At 46.5% G+C, this 16,007-nt stretch overlaps 1 protein-coding gene across 4 annotated transcripts in view; it reads right to left on the bottom strand.

The window, feature by feature from the left end:
- Positions 1–13,419: 13,419 nt before the first annotated feature.
- The window catches only part of LOC144595568 (netrin receptor UNC5C-like), a 240,377-nt gene continuing 237,789 nt past the window's right edge, over positions 13,420–16,007 (bottom strand). For 2 of the 4 annotated variants that reach the window (XM_078403130.1, XM_078403145.1), the window contains one exon: positions 13,420–15,091. In XM_078403130.1, the coding sequence (XP_078259256.1) occupies positions 14,926–15,091 (166 nt within the window). In that variant the 3' untranslated portion in view covers positions 13,420–14,925. The remainder of the gene's footprint in view (positions 15,092–16,007) is intronic. The other 2 variants (XM_078403137.1, XM_078403153.1) reach the window with 1 other exon arrangement.

Raw genomic sequence — 16,007 nt, 5'->3', positions numbered from 1 at the left:
TAAAAAGCAACAAGACACACAAAATTAATTTTAACATAAACATCCACCACAGTGACTCCTCCACATTCCTCACTGATGGAAGGCGAAAGAAAAAGTTCAATCTCTTCCCTTCTTTGTTCTCCTGCGGTCGGGGGCCTCGAGCCTTCCGTTGAAGGGACGATCTTGGCTCCCGTAGCCAGCGGTTGGGTCCTCCGCGTCGGGGCGATCGAGCTCCCGCATCGGGGGGATTTCAGCTCCCCCGCGCCGGGCGATTAGATCCCGGGTCGGGGCTAGTCGAATCTCTTGCGACTTTGGAGCTTCCCAACATCAGTCTCTACCCGAGACTGCGAGCTCCTCGATGTAGAAATTCGTCCTTTGGAGCGTGTAGCCCAGACAAGGGATCGCAGACTCTGATGGTAAGCCCACGGCCCAGCTGTGGGGCTCAAAGTCAGTCTCGAGCAAGGCCGCCAGCTCCATGATGTTAGGCCGCAGAGCGACCTGAGATATGATCCGGAAAACAATCGCATCTCTGGCAAGGTAAGAGATTGAAAAAAAGTTTCCCACCCACCCACCACAAAAACAAAACAAAGAACATTTACACAAATTTTTTAAAACTCACTAAAAATAACAAAAAAGACGAAAAGACAGACAGACCATTGGTGAGGCTGCCATTGCTGACGGCGCCACCCGGTGGATTGAATTGATTGTAAGACACAGCATGGAAACAGGCCCTTCGGCCCATCGAGTCTATGCCGAATATTGATCACCCGTTCATAGTTCTATGTTATTCCACTTTCGCATCCACTCCCTACACACCCACGGACAATTTACAATGGGCCAATTAACCTACAAACCCGCACGTCTATGGGACATGTGAGGAAACTGGAGCACCCGGAGAAAACTCAACGGTCACAGGGAGAACGTACAAAATCCGTACAGACAGCACCCGAGGTCAGGATTGAACCCGGGGCTGTGAAGCTGTGGCTCTACCAACTGTGCCATTGCGCTTCCCATCGAAATCTGCTCCAAACTCGGATGTTAATACAAGGCCCGTGAACTTACATTGGACGTTCAGAAGCCCAAATAGAAAAAAAAGATTAGGTTCAACAAAGAAGGTCATGAATTACTTTGCTTTTAAAAACTATAATCCCTGTATAGATACACCCGTGTCTGAGTAGATTGTGCTCTCCTTCTTTTAATTCTCTCTCTCTTTTATCCTCATCCTTTGCAGTTAAGACTGTGAAACCGTAGTGTTTAGGTTTGTGAAAGCCCTCAGATTGGAGTCAAAGTGAATTGTTCCGTGCTATATTGTTGAATCCGTGTTAAAGAGGGAAAGATAGATCAGCCATGACCGAATGGTGGAGTAGACTCGATGGGCCGAAAGGCCGACTTCCGCTCCTACTATGACTTACGAACTTATGGAAAAGTGTGGCAGTGAGCAACTTCAGTTGTGTGTACGTTGTCGGTCACGCCCCTCCCATCTTCCTCCTATCTCCCCCACCCTTCCCCTTCTCCGTTCCTCCCCCCCCCGCCCCGCTCCATCAGTCTCAGATAGGTTCAAGAATATGCCATCAGTGCTTTGTGAGCCAAGGTGAACTGGGACAGCTGAGGGGATCGGAGATTCTCTCGCCCGCAACCCCCGTGCGGTTAGCTTCAACCTCTGCCTCAGAATAAAACTGAAGCTGACAATGATACAGGAGCAACAGAACTTTGCGGAGAATGTTGTATTTTGTTATGCTACTAATGAAACTCTCTCGATTGTATAACTGGAAGCAAAACATTGTGTTTTATTTACATCTGTACAGATGAAATTTGAAAAATAGAAAGCTGCAGTACACTGGGAGACAGTGCCTTATTTAAACTGTACATAATTGTAAATCAGGATTAGAAGACAGAATATTAGTTGTATATGCTCTAAATATGTACTGTGTTTAACATTTCCCTAATAAAAAAATTCAGCCAACTCCACTTCCAATTCGCATGTATGGAGGGCTTTTTTTTCTCTATTTTAGTTTTGTTTATTATTATTATCATTATTATTATTATTATTATTATTATTATTATTATTATTATTATTATTATTATTATGTCAGCCAGCATCTGTAGAGGAAAATGGACAGACAACATTTCAGGTCGGGACCCTTCTTCAGACTGATTGGAGTAGGGGGAAGAAAGCCGGAGAAAGAGATGGGGGTGGGATAACGTCTGGCAAATGATAGGTGGATACAAGTGAAGGGGGAATGTTTGATGGACAGATGGGTGGAGTAAGTGACAAAGACTGAAGGTGAAAAGGAGACAAAGGAGAGTCAGATAAGGAGAGGAGGAGTGAAATGTGAAGCCAGAGGAGGGATATGGGTGGAAGGGGACCAGGATGGAGGAGAGGGGAGAGAAGGGAGTGGTACAATGAGAGGAATGAGTGAGCACAGGTAGGGGTGGTGGCGGTGGGCAGAGGAAAGAGAATGTGGGGGTAAAGGCTAGGGGTGGTGGGGGTTTTGGCTAAAATTGGACGATTCAACGTTCATACTGTTGGGTTGTGAGCTACCCAAGTGAGATATGAGATGCTGTTGGTCCAGTTTGCGGGTGGCTTCACTCCAGAAAGGTTGATATGGGAAGGGGAGTTTAAATGGTTAGCAAAGGTTAGGGGTGGCACAGTGGCACAGCGGTTGTTGCTGCCTGACAGTACCAGAGATCCGGGTTTGATCCTGACCACGGGTGCTGATGTATGGAGCTTGTAGGTTCTCCCGCGTGGGTTCTCCTTGATTCCCCAAATAGGCATTTCCTTCACTCACCTGTTATTACTGAACCTAGACTTTAAAGATACAGCATAGTAACAGGCCCTTTGGCCCACTGAGTGTGTACCGACCAGCGATCACCCCGTACACTAGCACTATCCCACACTCTCGGGACAATTTTACAAATTTTACCGAAGCCAATTAACTTACAAACCTGCATGTCTTTGAAATGTGGGAGGAAACCGAAGCACCCGGAGAAAACACATGCGGTCACAGGAAGAAGGTGCAAACTCTGTACAGACAGCACCCGTGGTCAGAATCGAACCCGGTTCACTGGCCCCAGAGTTGTTCACCAACAACTCTACCGCTGCGCCACTGTGCTGCCCTCTCTCTTTCTCTCTATCAACTGACATAAATCTTGCATCTCATATTAAAAAAGCTTTACACATACACACTACAGACACACCCACACACACGTACACACAGACACACAGACACGCACACATACACAGACACGCACAAATACGCAGATACTACATTTCAAGTTGCTTATAAATATAATTTATTACTTGTTTTAAAAATTCCTTTGTTATACTTTGTACATGTTGAGGTGACACAAAAGGTTTCAAGCACGCCAACAGATAAGGTACACCGAGAAATCTGCACAATACTTTATCAGTAGTGTGTAGGGCTCAGTTCATGGTTAGCACTTGGTTTGTTCATTCTGTTGTCGTAAGTGAATCGTATCTTAGTAGGTACAGTTCTGGAGAGAAATCAGTCGCCAATAAGAAAAGGCAAGCACATAGCAGCCCAAATTAATATTGCAAATCGTTATCGCATTCCAGTAAAAAAAAATCTGGAAGACCTTGGATTTTATTTTTCGTTTTTACACCCACCGTATAGAAAATTTGCTTTCCTTATTTTAGTTTAGAGGTGCAAAATGGAAATAGGCCCTTCAGCTCACCGAGTCCACGCTGACCATCGATCACCTGTTCGCAGCCTGCCTGCACAATCACCAACCTGCACAACCCTGATCCCACCTCGACAACAGACTGCTACTTGCACTACCATGGACTTGGTTTCTAATAGTTTAGTATAAATTAGAAATACTCATGGAAACAGGCACTTCGGCCTATACCAGAATCCACGCGGACCAATGATCACCCAATCACACTAGTTCTATGTTATCCCACTTTCTCATCCACTCCCTCCACACTATGGGCAATTTGTAGAGGGCCAATTAACCTTCAAATATGCATGTCTTTGGGATGTGGGAGGAAACTGGAGAACCCAGAGGAAATTGGGAGGAATTTCTTCAGCCAGAGTTTCATTGTGGAATTCATTGCCACAAATAGCTGTGGAGGTCAAGTCATTGGATATTTATAAAGTAGGAGATTGATAGGTTCTTGATTAGTAAGGGTGGCAAAGGTTGTGGGGAGAAGGCAGGGGAATGGGCTTGAGAGGGAAAAATAGATCAGCCATGATTGAAGATTCGATTGGACCGAATGACCTAATTCTGCTCCTGTGTCTGGATTGTATGAAACCCATATGGTCACAGGGCAAGCTCCACACACAGACAGCATCCCAGGTCAGGATTGAGCCTGTGTCTCTGACACCCTGAGGCAACAGATCTACCAGCTGCGCCATATTTTCAGCCAACAATTTTTTTCCCAGTAAGATAAATTACAATGGTAATGAGTAGACAGGCTGGTTTACAAAAGAAAGACTCATAGTGTTGGAATAACTCAGCGGGTCCGGCAGCATATCTGGAGATCGTGGAAAGATGACGTTTCAGGACGGGACCCTTCTTCAGACTCCTTTTTGGTTTCCAAATGGAGCTTTGAAAATGTGGATACTTTACGGATAGGAAAGAATTTCGAGGGATATGGGCCAAAGGTGGGCAAATGGGACTAGCTTAGATGGGGCACCTTGGTCGGCAGGGACGAGTTGGGCAGAAGGGGCTGTTTCCGTGCAGTACGACTCTATTGGCCGATCCCATCAGTTTCTGGAGATTTAATTGAACGGTCAGTGACATGTCTGAACAACACCAACAGTTGGGGGAGATTAACTATTAGGAATGAAGGCAACTGTGGACATGTCCACATGCCCACGTCTTATTCCTTATTTAGTCACCACAGCCCGCCCTCAGCTTACAAACATCCAATTTATGGACATCCCCACACACGATTGAGCTCCAGTAATCTAAATTCAAACATTGAGGCATTCTGGTGAACCTTTCAACAGAATTCTACCTGGATTATAGGGTATTAGCTATATGGAGAGGTTGGACAAACTTGGATTGTTTTCTCATAGAATCATACAGTGTGGAAACAGGGCCTTCAGCCCAACTTGCCCACACCGACCAACATGCCCCATTCCACCTGCCTGTGCTTGATCCATATCCTTCTAAACCTGTCCTATCCATGTACCTGTCCAAATATCTCTTAAATGTTATGATATCGCCTGCATCTAACTACCTGTTTGGGCTGCTCGTTCCTTATACCCACCACCCTTTGTGTAAAAAAGTTAGTCCTCAGGTTCTTATTAAATCTAACCCCCCCCCCCCCCCCCTCCTCACCTTAAACCTAATCCTATGTTTCTCGATTCCTCTACTCTGGGCAAAGACTCTGCGCATTTACGCAATTTATTTCTCTGGAGCATTAAAGGGTAAGGGGAGACCTGATAGAAGTATATAAAATAATGAGAGGCATCAATAAGCTAGACAGTCAGAACATTTTCCCCATGGTGTAATGAAAGACTAGAGGGCATAGCTATAAGGTATGGGGGGAAAGGAAATGTCCTTATGCAGAGAATGGTGGGTGCCTCTCATGCACTGCCAAGGATGGTGGAGGAGGCAGATACGATAGTGGCTTTTGGATAGGCACATGGAAATGCAGGGAATGCAGGGATATGAATCATGTGCAGGCAGAGGAGATTAATTTAACTTGGCTCAGTCATTGTGAGCCGAAGGGACTGTTCCTGTCTTGTACTATCCAACATATGGAGATAGATTAGATTCTACGAACAACAGAACTGGTTTTAAAACACAAAGTGCCAGAAGAACTTAACAGGCCAGGCAGCACCTGCGGAGCGAATGGACAGGCGACCTTTCGGGTTGGGATCCTTCTTCAGTTTGGAGAATGGTCTCCACACGAAACATCGCCTGTCCATTCCCCTCCAGTGATGCTCCCTGACCCGCTGAGTTCCTCCATCACTTTGTGTTTTGCTCAAGGTTCCAGCATCTGCAGTTCCTTGAGTCTGCAGAGGTTTCCTCCCTCTCTCTCTAACTCAACTCTCTTCTCCATCTTGTGCGTTTTTGGAGCCATTTATTACATGCACACGAAGGCATGGCCACTTCAGTGACTGTTTTTTGTGTAGTTTCTGGCCTACAGACAGCATCTACTTGTGGATGTTGGTAACAAGGAACGGTCGGAGTTATTAAAACCAAAAGTTTGCCTCAGTTTTATTTTAATCAATTGGAACCACCCAATTTTGTTGGCCGACAATAAACAGAAAAAAACCGACTCTGATTTGAACATTAAAAAATGAACAGAGAAATTCAAACCAGATTTACATACCAGTGCCAAAAAAATGTAACCATCAACCTAGCCAATACTTCGACCGACAGTAAGAAAAGGTTTTAAAACAGTGGTGTGTTTTGCTCCTTTGCCTTCAACACACTAAATCAAAATAACAATTTGCAGTGTTTTGTAAGCAAGAATCTATACTCTCAGCAAAAAACACAACGAGAATAAAAACATATCGTTAAAACTGTATAAAAAGTCAAATGCTAAATTATCAAAGCATCCTTTAAGTCAGCGAATTGGCTGAAGTTACATAACCATTCCTAGTTGTAGTTAGGTTTGGCAAGACACATATTTATTTCGAACTACTGCTAATTCAATTGACCCGACCCCTTGGAACAAACTAATCCACTTGCTACTTTTCCAGGGTAAAGCTTTTCAAGGCATTCGCAGCTGATAGCAACAGAAGAGCTTTCAGATGGTTCCCATGCAAAGTTGTTGGAGGTCATCATTGCTGGAAACAATTAATGAGCCATTTTACGTGGCGAGGGGCTGATATGTTGCGTTCCGTATGCACATTGTGATTTACATGGTGTCCGTTTCAAACGAGAAAAGATGGTGGATAAGCAAGTTGAGAATTATGTACATTGGGTGCTTTTCTCAATTCACCCTGATATACTCTCACTTGACTTGATAGGCGAGAGAGACCAAGATCAACAGTGTTGGACGCAGGAAATGTTAGCCTTTAGCCTTCACACAAACATCTCTGAAGATGGCGGGGCATCTCTGAAGATGGCGGCGCGCACGGACGCAGCGGCTCACAGCTCTCCCTTTCGGTGCGTTTTATGTGTGTTATCTGTGTTATGTCTGTTAGTCAATTTTACTCATGCAAATCAGGCAAATCCTACTTACAACCGCAAGGATCTTCTGATCATAGGATTCCAGTGCAATCGGGACCTTATGCGCGAATTTCCACACCCGCAAAATATACCGGAAGAGATAGCCAGGACACCGGGCTCTCCGTGGATAGTTGTCGACGCGAACAGGCGTCGCAGGCGGAGGAGAAACAGGAAGCAAAAGCGAGGAGGCCGGTCCGGTATACTTGCCAAGCTAAAGAGACAGCCACACAAACCACCGCTACCCAGCATGTTTCTCACCAACGCCAGATCCATCATCAACAAAATGGACGAACTAAAACTACAGATATCAGCAAACAAACTCGTGGAGGACTGTTGCATTCTCTTAGTAACAGAGACATGGCTTCATCCACTTATCCCAGATGGAGCTATTGAGCTAGCCGGGCGTACAGCGTTTCGTTGGGACAGAAACATCGACTCCGGTAAGAGCAAGGGGGGGGGGGGTTATGCATTTACGTGCACAACAACTGGTGCACTAACATCCAAATCATGGATAGCCATTGTTCTCCTGATCTGGAGTTCCTAACAGTTAAATGCAGGCCTTTTTACCTTCCCCGTGAATTTACAGGGGTTATAGTAACAGCAGTCTACATCCCACCGAATGCTAACGCTAGCACAGCTTTAGGCTACCTGCTCGGTGCAATAAACTCACAACAGAGCACATATCCAGAAGCAGCCCACATCATAGCCGGGGACTTCAATCATGCAGACCTAAAGTCAGTTCTCCCGAAACTTGAACAACACATAAGATGTGCTACCAGGGGGAAAAACACACTAGACAAGGTTTATTCAAATATTAAGAAGGGTTTCAGGTCAGCACCACTACCACACCTGGGGCAGTCAGATCACCTGTCCATATTCTTAACTCCAGCATACACCCCACTCAGGAGGAAAGCTCCAGTCACCATAAAGACTGTTAAGACATGGCCTGAAGGAGCTTCCTCGCAGCTGCAGGATTGCTTCGAAAGGACCAACTGGGATATTTTTGAGGATCAGGACTTAGAGGAGTATACATCAACTGTACTCTGCTACATCCAAAACTGTGTTGACAATGTCACCGTCGACAAACGTATCCGGTTGTATCCCAATCAGAAGCCCTGGATGACAAAGGATGTCAGGTCTCTCCTCAAGGACCGTAACACCGCCTTCAGGTCTAGTGATAGAGCTCTATACAGTGCTGCTAGAACCAACCTGAAGAGAGGCATCAAGGATGCCAAAGCATCCTACAAGAGGAAGATTGAGGACCACTTTACCAACAATGACCCACGGCGGGTATGGCAAGGCATCCAGCACATCACCAACTACAAGACCAGCAACCGCACAACTGCCGACGGCGACGCCTCGCTGGCAGAGGAACTTAACTGTTTCTTTGCTCGTTTCGAGGTGAAAGCTGCAGTGGCAGACATAACACCCTCTCCAGCACCTGACAGCAACACCTTCACTGTGCAGGAGTATGATGTTAAGCGCGTGCTCAGAGCAGTGAATCCCAGGAAAGCTGCAGGCCCCGATGGTGTGACGGGCAGAGTGCTGAGGGAATGTGCAGACCAATTATCTGAGGTCTTCACAAAAATCTTCAACCTGTCCCTTTTAAAATCCACCATCCCTCCCTGCCTGAAGTCCGCCACAATCGTCCCACTGCCGAAAAAGTCTGTCATCAGCGGCCTTAACGACTACCGTCCGGTAGCACTCACACCGGTCATCACAAAGTGCTTCGAGAGACTGGTCCTGCAGCACATCAAAGCCAGCCTCCCACCCACCTTCGACCCACACCAGTTTGCCTACAGAGCAAATAGGTCTACAGGGGATGCCATCGACACTGCTCTTCACACTGCACTGACCCACCTTGAACACCAGGGGAGCTATGTGAGGATGCTCTTCCTCGACTTCAGCTCTGCCTTTAACACGGTCATCCCGAGCAGACTGGTCACCAAACTTTCTGACCTTAGATTTTCCCAAACCATCTGCCAATGGATCAAGGACTTCCTGACCAACCGCCCCCAGACCGTCAAAATAGGCCCTCACCTCTCCTCCACCATTACACTGAGCACCGGCTCACCACAGGGCTGTGTGTTGAGCCCCATCCTTTACTCCCTCTACACTCACGACTGCGCCCCCACCCATCCCACCAACACCATCATCAAGTTCGCGGATGACACGACTGTGGTTGGACTCATCTCAGAAGGAGATGAGACAGCCTATAGGGATGAAATCCAAAGGCTGGCAGCATGGTGTTCAGTGAACAATCTTGTCCTGAACTCCTCCAAAACAAAGGAACTTATAATTGACTTCAGGAAAACCAGTGTAGAATACGACCCACTCTACATCAATGGGGTCTGTGTGGAAAGGGTACCCGCTTTCAGGTTCCTGGGTACGCACATCGCAGAGGATCTTACCTGGTCTACCAACACCATCACCACAGTAAAGAATGCACAGCAGAGACTCCACTTCCTGAGGATCCTCAGGAAAACCAACCTGCAGGAGAAGCTCATGATGTCCTTCTATCGCTGCTCCATCGAGAGTGTGCTGGCATACTGTATAACCACATGGTATGCCAGCTGCTCAGAAAAGGACAGGAAGGCCCTTCAGAGGGTCATCACAACAGCCCAGAAGCTCATCGGCTTCTCACTGCCCTCCCTGGAGCACCTGTTCAGCCTACGCTGCCTCAGTAGAGCAGGCAAAATAATAAAAGATCCATCCCACCCCGGCCACCGTCTGTTTGTTCATCTGCCCTCTGGTCGACGTTTCAGGTCGATCAAATCCCGAACAAACAGACTTAAGAACAGTTTTTACCCCAGGGCCATACGAGAACTGAACACTACCTTCTGCACTACGCAACACTGTTAAAAAATCTTTGTACTTCATATAATTGTATTTATTTGTTTTTGCATTTATTGCATATATGTTTGTACGCACCGTCAGGATTGGCTATTTTTTAATTTTGTTGTACTCGTTGCAATGACAATAAATGAATATTATTATTATACAGCATGGAAACAGGCCCTTCGACCCAACTTGCCCACACCGGCCAGCATGTCCCATCTACACTAGTCCCATCTGCCTGTGTTTGGCCCATATCCCTCTAAACCTGCCTTATCCATGTACCTGTCTGTTTCTTAAATTATATGATAGTCCCTGCCTCAACTATCTCCTCCAGCAGTTCGTTCCATATACTCACTACGCTTGTGTATAAACGTTGCCCCTTAAGTTCCTATTAAATTGTCCCCCCCTCCACTTAAACCCCTGTCCTCTGGTTCTCGATTCCCGTACCCTGGGTAAAAGTCTCTGTGTATTTACTCAATCGATTCCTCTCATGATCTTGCGCACCTCCATTAGATCATCTTTCATCCTCCTGCGCTCCGAGGAATAAAGTCCTAGCCTGTGGAAGGAGGTGGGAGAAAACAGGAGCACCCAGAAGAAACTCGCCCGGTTGGAGGGAGAACGTGCAGACTTCACACAGACAGCACCCGCAGTCAGGATCGAATCTGGATCTCTGGTGCTGTGTGGCAACAGCTCTATCGGGAAAAGGCTGCTTCCTCTTCGCAGAAGGTTTTATGCGATTGAGAGGATGAATTTTCAGGCCTGTTGTTACTCCCTGCTGTGTACATACGTCTGTAGAATTACGAAGCATGGACACAGAGAACCAAAACATTCTGATTAAATGGCCCTGGTCACAGCAGAACAATAAGGAAAGAGCAGGAGTAGCCATTCAGCCCTTCAATCCTGCTGTACCATTGAACCTTGTGATATATTTAAGAGCTTCAACATGTCCCATCTACATTAGTCCTATCTGCCTGTGTTTGGCCCTTATCCCTCTAAACATATCCTATCCATCATCTTGTTCATATGTCTGTTAATATTTGTGTTAGCCCCTGCCTCAACTACCTCCTCCAGCAGCTCATTCCATACACCCACCACCCTTTGTGTGAAAAAGTTACCCCTCAGGTTCCTAGTAAATCTTCTCTCCTCACCTTAAACCTATCTATGCTGGTTCTCAATTCCCCATCTCTGGGAATCTCTGTCCGTTTCCCCTATCTATTCCCCTCATGGTTTTGTACACCTCCGTAAGATCACCCCTCATTCTCCTACGCTCCAAGGAATAGAGTCCAAACCTGCTCAACCTCTCCCTGTAGCTCCAAGTCCTAGCAACATCCTTGTAAATCATCTCTGCGCCTTTTCCAGCTTAACAACATCTTTCCTATAACATGGTGCCCAGAACTGAACTCTATTATCAAATTGAGTCCAACAGTGAGACTTCCCCGTCCTATTCTCATTTGCCTTGTAGCCAATCTTATCTCCATGACCACAAATATTGGTCCGCCGAATCAATGGCATTCTGGAAGGTTCTATGGTGAGTTATCTCTCAGTTGTTCTATGCACCGAACCTGGAGAGAGATTTCTTGGAACCGTGGGAGATTTTGGACCATCTGCAACCTCCCAATCTAATAATTATGGATCAATCTGTCCATAAGTCATAGGAGCAGAATTAGGCCATTCAGCCCATCTAGTCTCTCTCCGCTATTCAATCATGGCTGATCTATCTTTCCCTCTCAACCCCATTCTCCTGTCTTCTCCCCATAACCCTTGACACTCTTACTAATCAAGAATCTGTTAATCCCCGCCTTAAAAATACCCAATGGCGTGGCATCTACCCCTGTCTTTGACAATGAATTCCACAGATTCACCATCTCCTTTCTAAAGGTATGTCCTCTTATTCTGAGGCTATGGCCTCTGATACTAGTTTCTTGCACCACTGGAAACATCCTCTTCACATCAAATATTTTATTGGATGGCCTCATTTTCCTTAGCATTGGATCAGAATCACATTTAAGATGCCCCAGGCTTTGTGCATGCTGGTTCCACTTAACGTGTGACCACGTGGCTCCCAAATTCCCAGAGGTGTCACTGCCACAGGCCTCAGTGGTTTGAAGACGCAAACCATGCCACATGTGGTGAAACCTGAGGTCATGACCCTTATTATTTAATGGGCTTCCCAACGAAGACACTCCGAAACAAAATGGCCCCACGATCAATGACATTCAGGAACAAAATGGCCTCCCGATCAATGACATTCAGGAACAAATGGCCTCCTGATCATTGACATTCAGGAACAAAATGGCCTCCCGATCAATGACATTCAGGAATAAAATGGCCTCCTGATCAATGAGAATCAAAATGGCTTTCTAATCAATGACACTCAGAAACAAAATAGCCTCCTGATCATGGTAGTTGGACACAGTGGAAACATACTTAAATAATTAAAAGAATACAGAAAATATAAACAAAATCGATTAAGAATAATAATACTCAATAAAACTAGCAACAAAACCGTTCCCATCGGTAGGGTGGTGGTAGATGTGGCTACCGAATAGTGGAGGGACCAGATACAAAGTGTATCCACAGTCCTTTCGCTTCAGATGGCAAGGAATCTTCTCCCATTCCTCGGAATGGGAGTGCAGAGAGCTGGTGCACGGTTGCTGGACACCAATTAATTCTGGCAGGCTCAGCAGGATCTGGAACTATGTGTTGGTCATCAACTCAACCCCATGCACATCGAGAGTGGGAGAGTCACCAATGCCAGATGGTAGCTCCTACAAAGCTGCCTGTCACTTCCTCCCCCATCTACAATACCACCTGCCACTTCCTCCCCCAACCAGCTTCAAGGAAGCCATAGTCACACAGCACAGAAACAGAGCCTTCGGCCCAAATTGTCTACGCCGACCAAGGTGCCCCATCTGTACTAGTCCAACCTGCCTGTGTATGCCCCATATCCCTCTAAACCATTCGTATCCATGTACCTGTACAAATGTTTTTTAAATGGTGTTATAGTACCAGCCTCCACTAGTTTATTGTCACGTAACTACCTCTTCTGGCAGCTCATTCCATATACCCACCTCTCTCTGTATGAAAAAATTGCCCCTCGGGTTCCTATTATATCTTTCCACTCTCACCTTAAACCCATGTCCTCTGGTTCTTGATTCCCCTACCCTGGGTAAAAGACTACATCTACTCATCCTATTCTTCTCATGATTTTGCAATACCTCTATAAGATCACCCTTCAGCCTCCTGTGCTCCAAGGAATAAAGTCCTATCCCGCCCAACCTCTCCCCATAGCTCAGGCCCTCGAGTCCTGGCAACATCTTTGAGGCACCTCTTCACCGGGCACAATGAGGGTTGGGCAGTAAATGCTGGCCTTGCACCACAAAGATCCCGTGGCTGAATTTAAGGACATCCCTCCCATGTTTGAAACTCGTGGTTACAAAACCTCCAGGATCCAGTGTGAATTACGATCTCAAAAAGCGGAATTTATTCAAAAATATTCTGAACTCACAGAGCGTTGTGACGTTAGATACAAATGTATGATTTACAGTAAATTTTTTATACACATCTTATCACAACTGCTTATAATTCATCGACTGAAAACACATCGACACACCTTAGTATGTCTGCCCAGGTGTCCACAGGTTCGCTTGAAAGATTTTACCTCTGGAAAGCACGACAGAGATGAAGTCCGGAGGCAGTGGAAAGGCTGAAAGAGCTGCTCAAAAAACATGGCGGAGGAAAGTATTCTGGGCAGAACATTCATGTGACTGTAGAGACATATGGTGAGGTGTGTGTGTGTGTGTGTGTGTGAACGTGTGTAAGTGCATGCATCTATGCGTTCTGTATCTGTATGTGTGCGTGTTTTGTTATGTGTTTATATATGTGTGTATATCAATGTGTATGTGCGTGTATATATATATGTGTGTGTGTGTGTGTTTGTGTGTGTGTATGGGTGCATGAATCTGTGCATGAATCTGTGCATATATGTGTTTGTGTCTGCACACATGTGTGTGTGCTTGGGTATGTGTGTGTATATATATATATCTGTGTGTGTGTATACGTATTTGTTTGTATACATGTGTGTGTTTTTATGTTTGTGTGTATATATATATGTATGTACATGGGATTGCATATCTGGGTAGGTAAGTGAATGTATACTTGTGTGTGTGTGTATGCATGTGTGTACGTGTGCATGGGTATGTGTGTGTAGGTGTGTGTGTGTATGTGATTGTTTTCATGTGCGTATGTCTGTTTGCGTATATGTGTGTGCATGTGCATGTGTGTTTGGATGTGTGCGTGTGTGTGTATGTGTGTGTGCGTATGTGTGTGTGTGCATGTGTGTGTGTGTGTGTGCGTGTGTGTGTGCGCGCGTGTGTGTAGTGGTTCTGTTGACCCATGTCCCCTTGCATTAACGGTGTGTTGCCCTTCACTCCAGACCCTTGTTCCCACCGCTCGCTGCTCGTGCACAGCGGCGACAGAGGAGTCCCGGGCAAACCTGGGAAGAGCATCGACCCTGCGTGCGACGGGCAGTAACGTGGGCACCAACTTCCCTCTGCCCCGTGTCCGGAGCAAAGGCAGCAACAACCGTGGGGTCTGCGCCCTAGACACTTGTAGCAGGTCCATGTCCGGTGAAGTCGCAGAGTCCCGGGCTGCCGTAGAGACTGCCGCGATCCATTTACCTGGATATATAATTCCGTTTCCTGAGAAACTATAAAGAAACCTGTAACCAGACTTGTGTGCAGTCAACCCAAGCGGCAGCAAGGCAGGCGGGGTGGTGTTGGTCAGACGAGAAAAGATGCGTTAACCTTGCGATAAGGTGCACGGTATTGGAGCGATGGTATCAGTGGGGCCGAGCGATGGAGTAGGTCTGTCTGCTCACATCCACTGCTCTCGCCCTTTACTTAAAGTAGGCGTCTCTCTCTCTCTCCCTCTCTCTCGATCTCTCTCTCTCTCTCAGCACTTCATCTCCCTCGCCAGAGACACCACCGTCTCGTACCGTCCCATCTCCTCCAGGGCCGCGGCCAGAGAGCCCAGGTTCCCTTCCGGAAAGTTCTGAGCTTCCCACAGGTCCAGGATGACACCGGTCGGGCTGGATTTGGTGGCAAAGTAATTCAGGTACCTGGGAGGGAGGGAGGAGGGAGAAGAGAGAATTAGCGGAAATAATGTGGCTGTATGAAACAAGGGAATGTCTGGAGTCTGTGAGAATCGACCTCCTGCTATTACAAGCCTCCACCTGACCTACGCAGGACCAGATGTAATGCTGAGGATTTCTAAAGCACTGGTCAGACCGCATTTGGAGTATTATGAGCAGTTTTGGGCCCCATGTCTGAGGAAGGATGTGTTGCATTGGAGAGGGTCCAGAGGAGGTTTACAAGAATGCTCATTGGAATGTTTGGGTTAATGTATGATAAGTGTTTAATGGCACTGGGCCTGTACTCGCTGGAGTTTAGAAGGATGAGGGGGGATCTCATTGAAACTCATTGAGACAAAGGGAGAAGAGATAAATAAAGAATGCACCTTTAGAAAGGAGATTAGAGGAATTTCTTTAGTCGGAGGGTGGTGAAGATTCTATGAATCTGTGGAATTCATTGCCACAGAAGGCTGTGGAGGCCAGTTCAATGGATCTTTTTAAGGCAGAGATTGACAGATTCTTGATTAGTAAGGGTATCAGGGTTACGGAAAGAAGGCAGTAGAATGGTGTTAAAAGGGAAAGATAGACCAGCCTTGATTCAATGGCGGAGTAGACGTGATGGGCCGAGTAGCTTGTTTTTGCTTCTATAACGTAAGCACTATACAAAGAACAGCACGGTGCTGGAACAGGCTTTTCAGCCCACAATGTCTGTGCCTAACATGATTAGGGTTGTCAACTTTCCCATTCCCAAACAAGGGACAAAAGGTGACATCACCGTCCCGTGCCCCAAGTGACCACACCCAGCCAGCGACCGCATGTTCCCGCTCCACCAATGGCGGCCGCCCGGGGCAGGAGGTGGGTTACTATGCAACCTTCATTAGGCGGTGCCCGGGTCTCTGGCTCC

The sequence above is a fragment of the Rhinoraja longicauda genome, chromosome 1, assembly GCF_053455715.1.
Source record: "Rhinoraja longicauda isolate Sanriku21f chromosome 1, sRhiLon1.1, whole genome shotgun sequence".
Lineage (NCBI taxonomy): Eukaryota > Metazoa > Chordata > Chondrichthyes > Rajiformes > Arhynchobatidae > Rhinoraja > Rhinoraja longicauda.
Note: the sequence above shows the minus strand (reverse complement) of the source record. Positions and strands in the feature narration are given on the sequence as shown.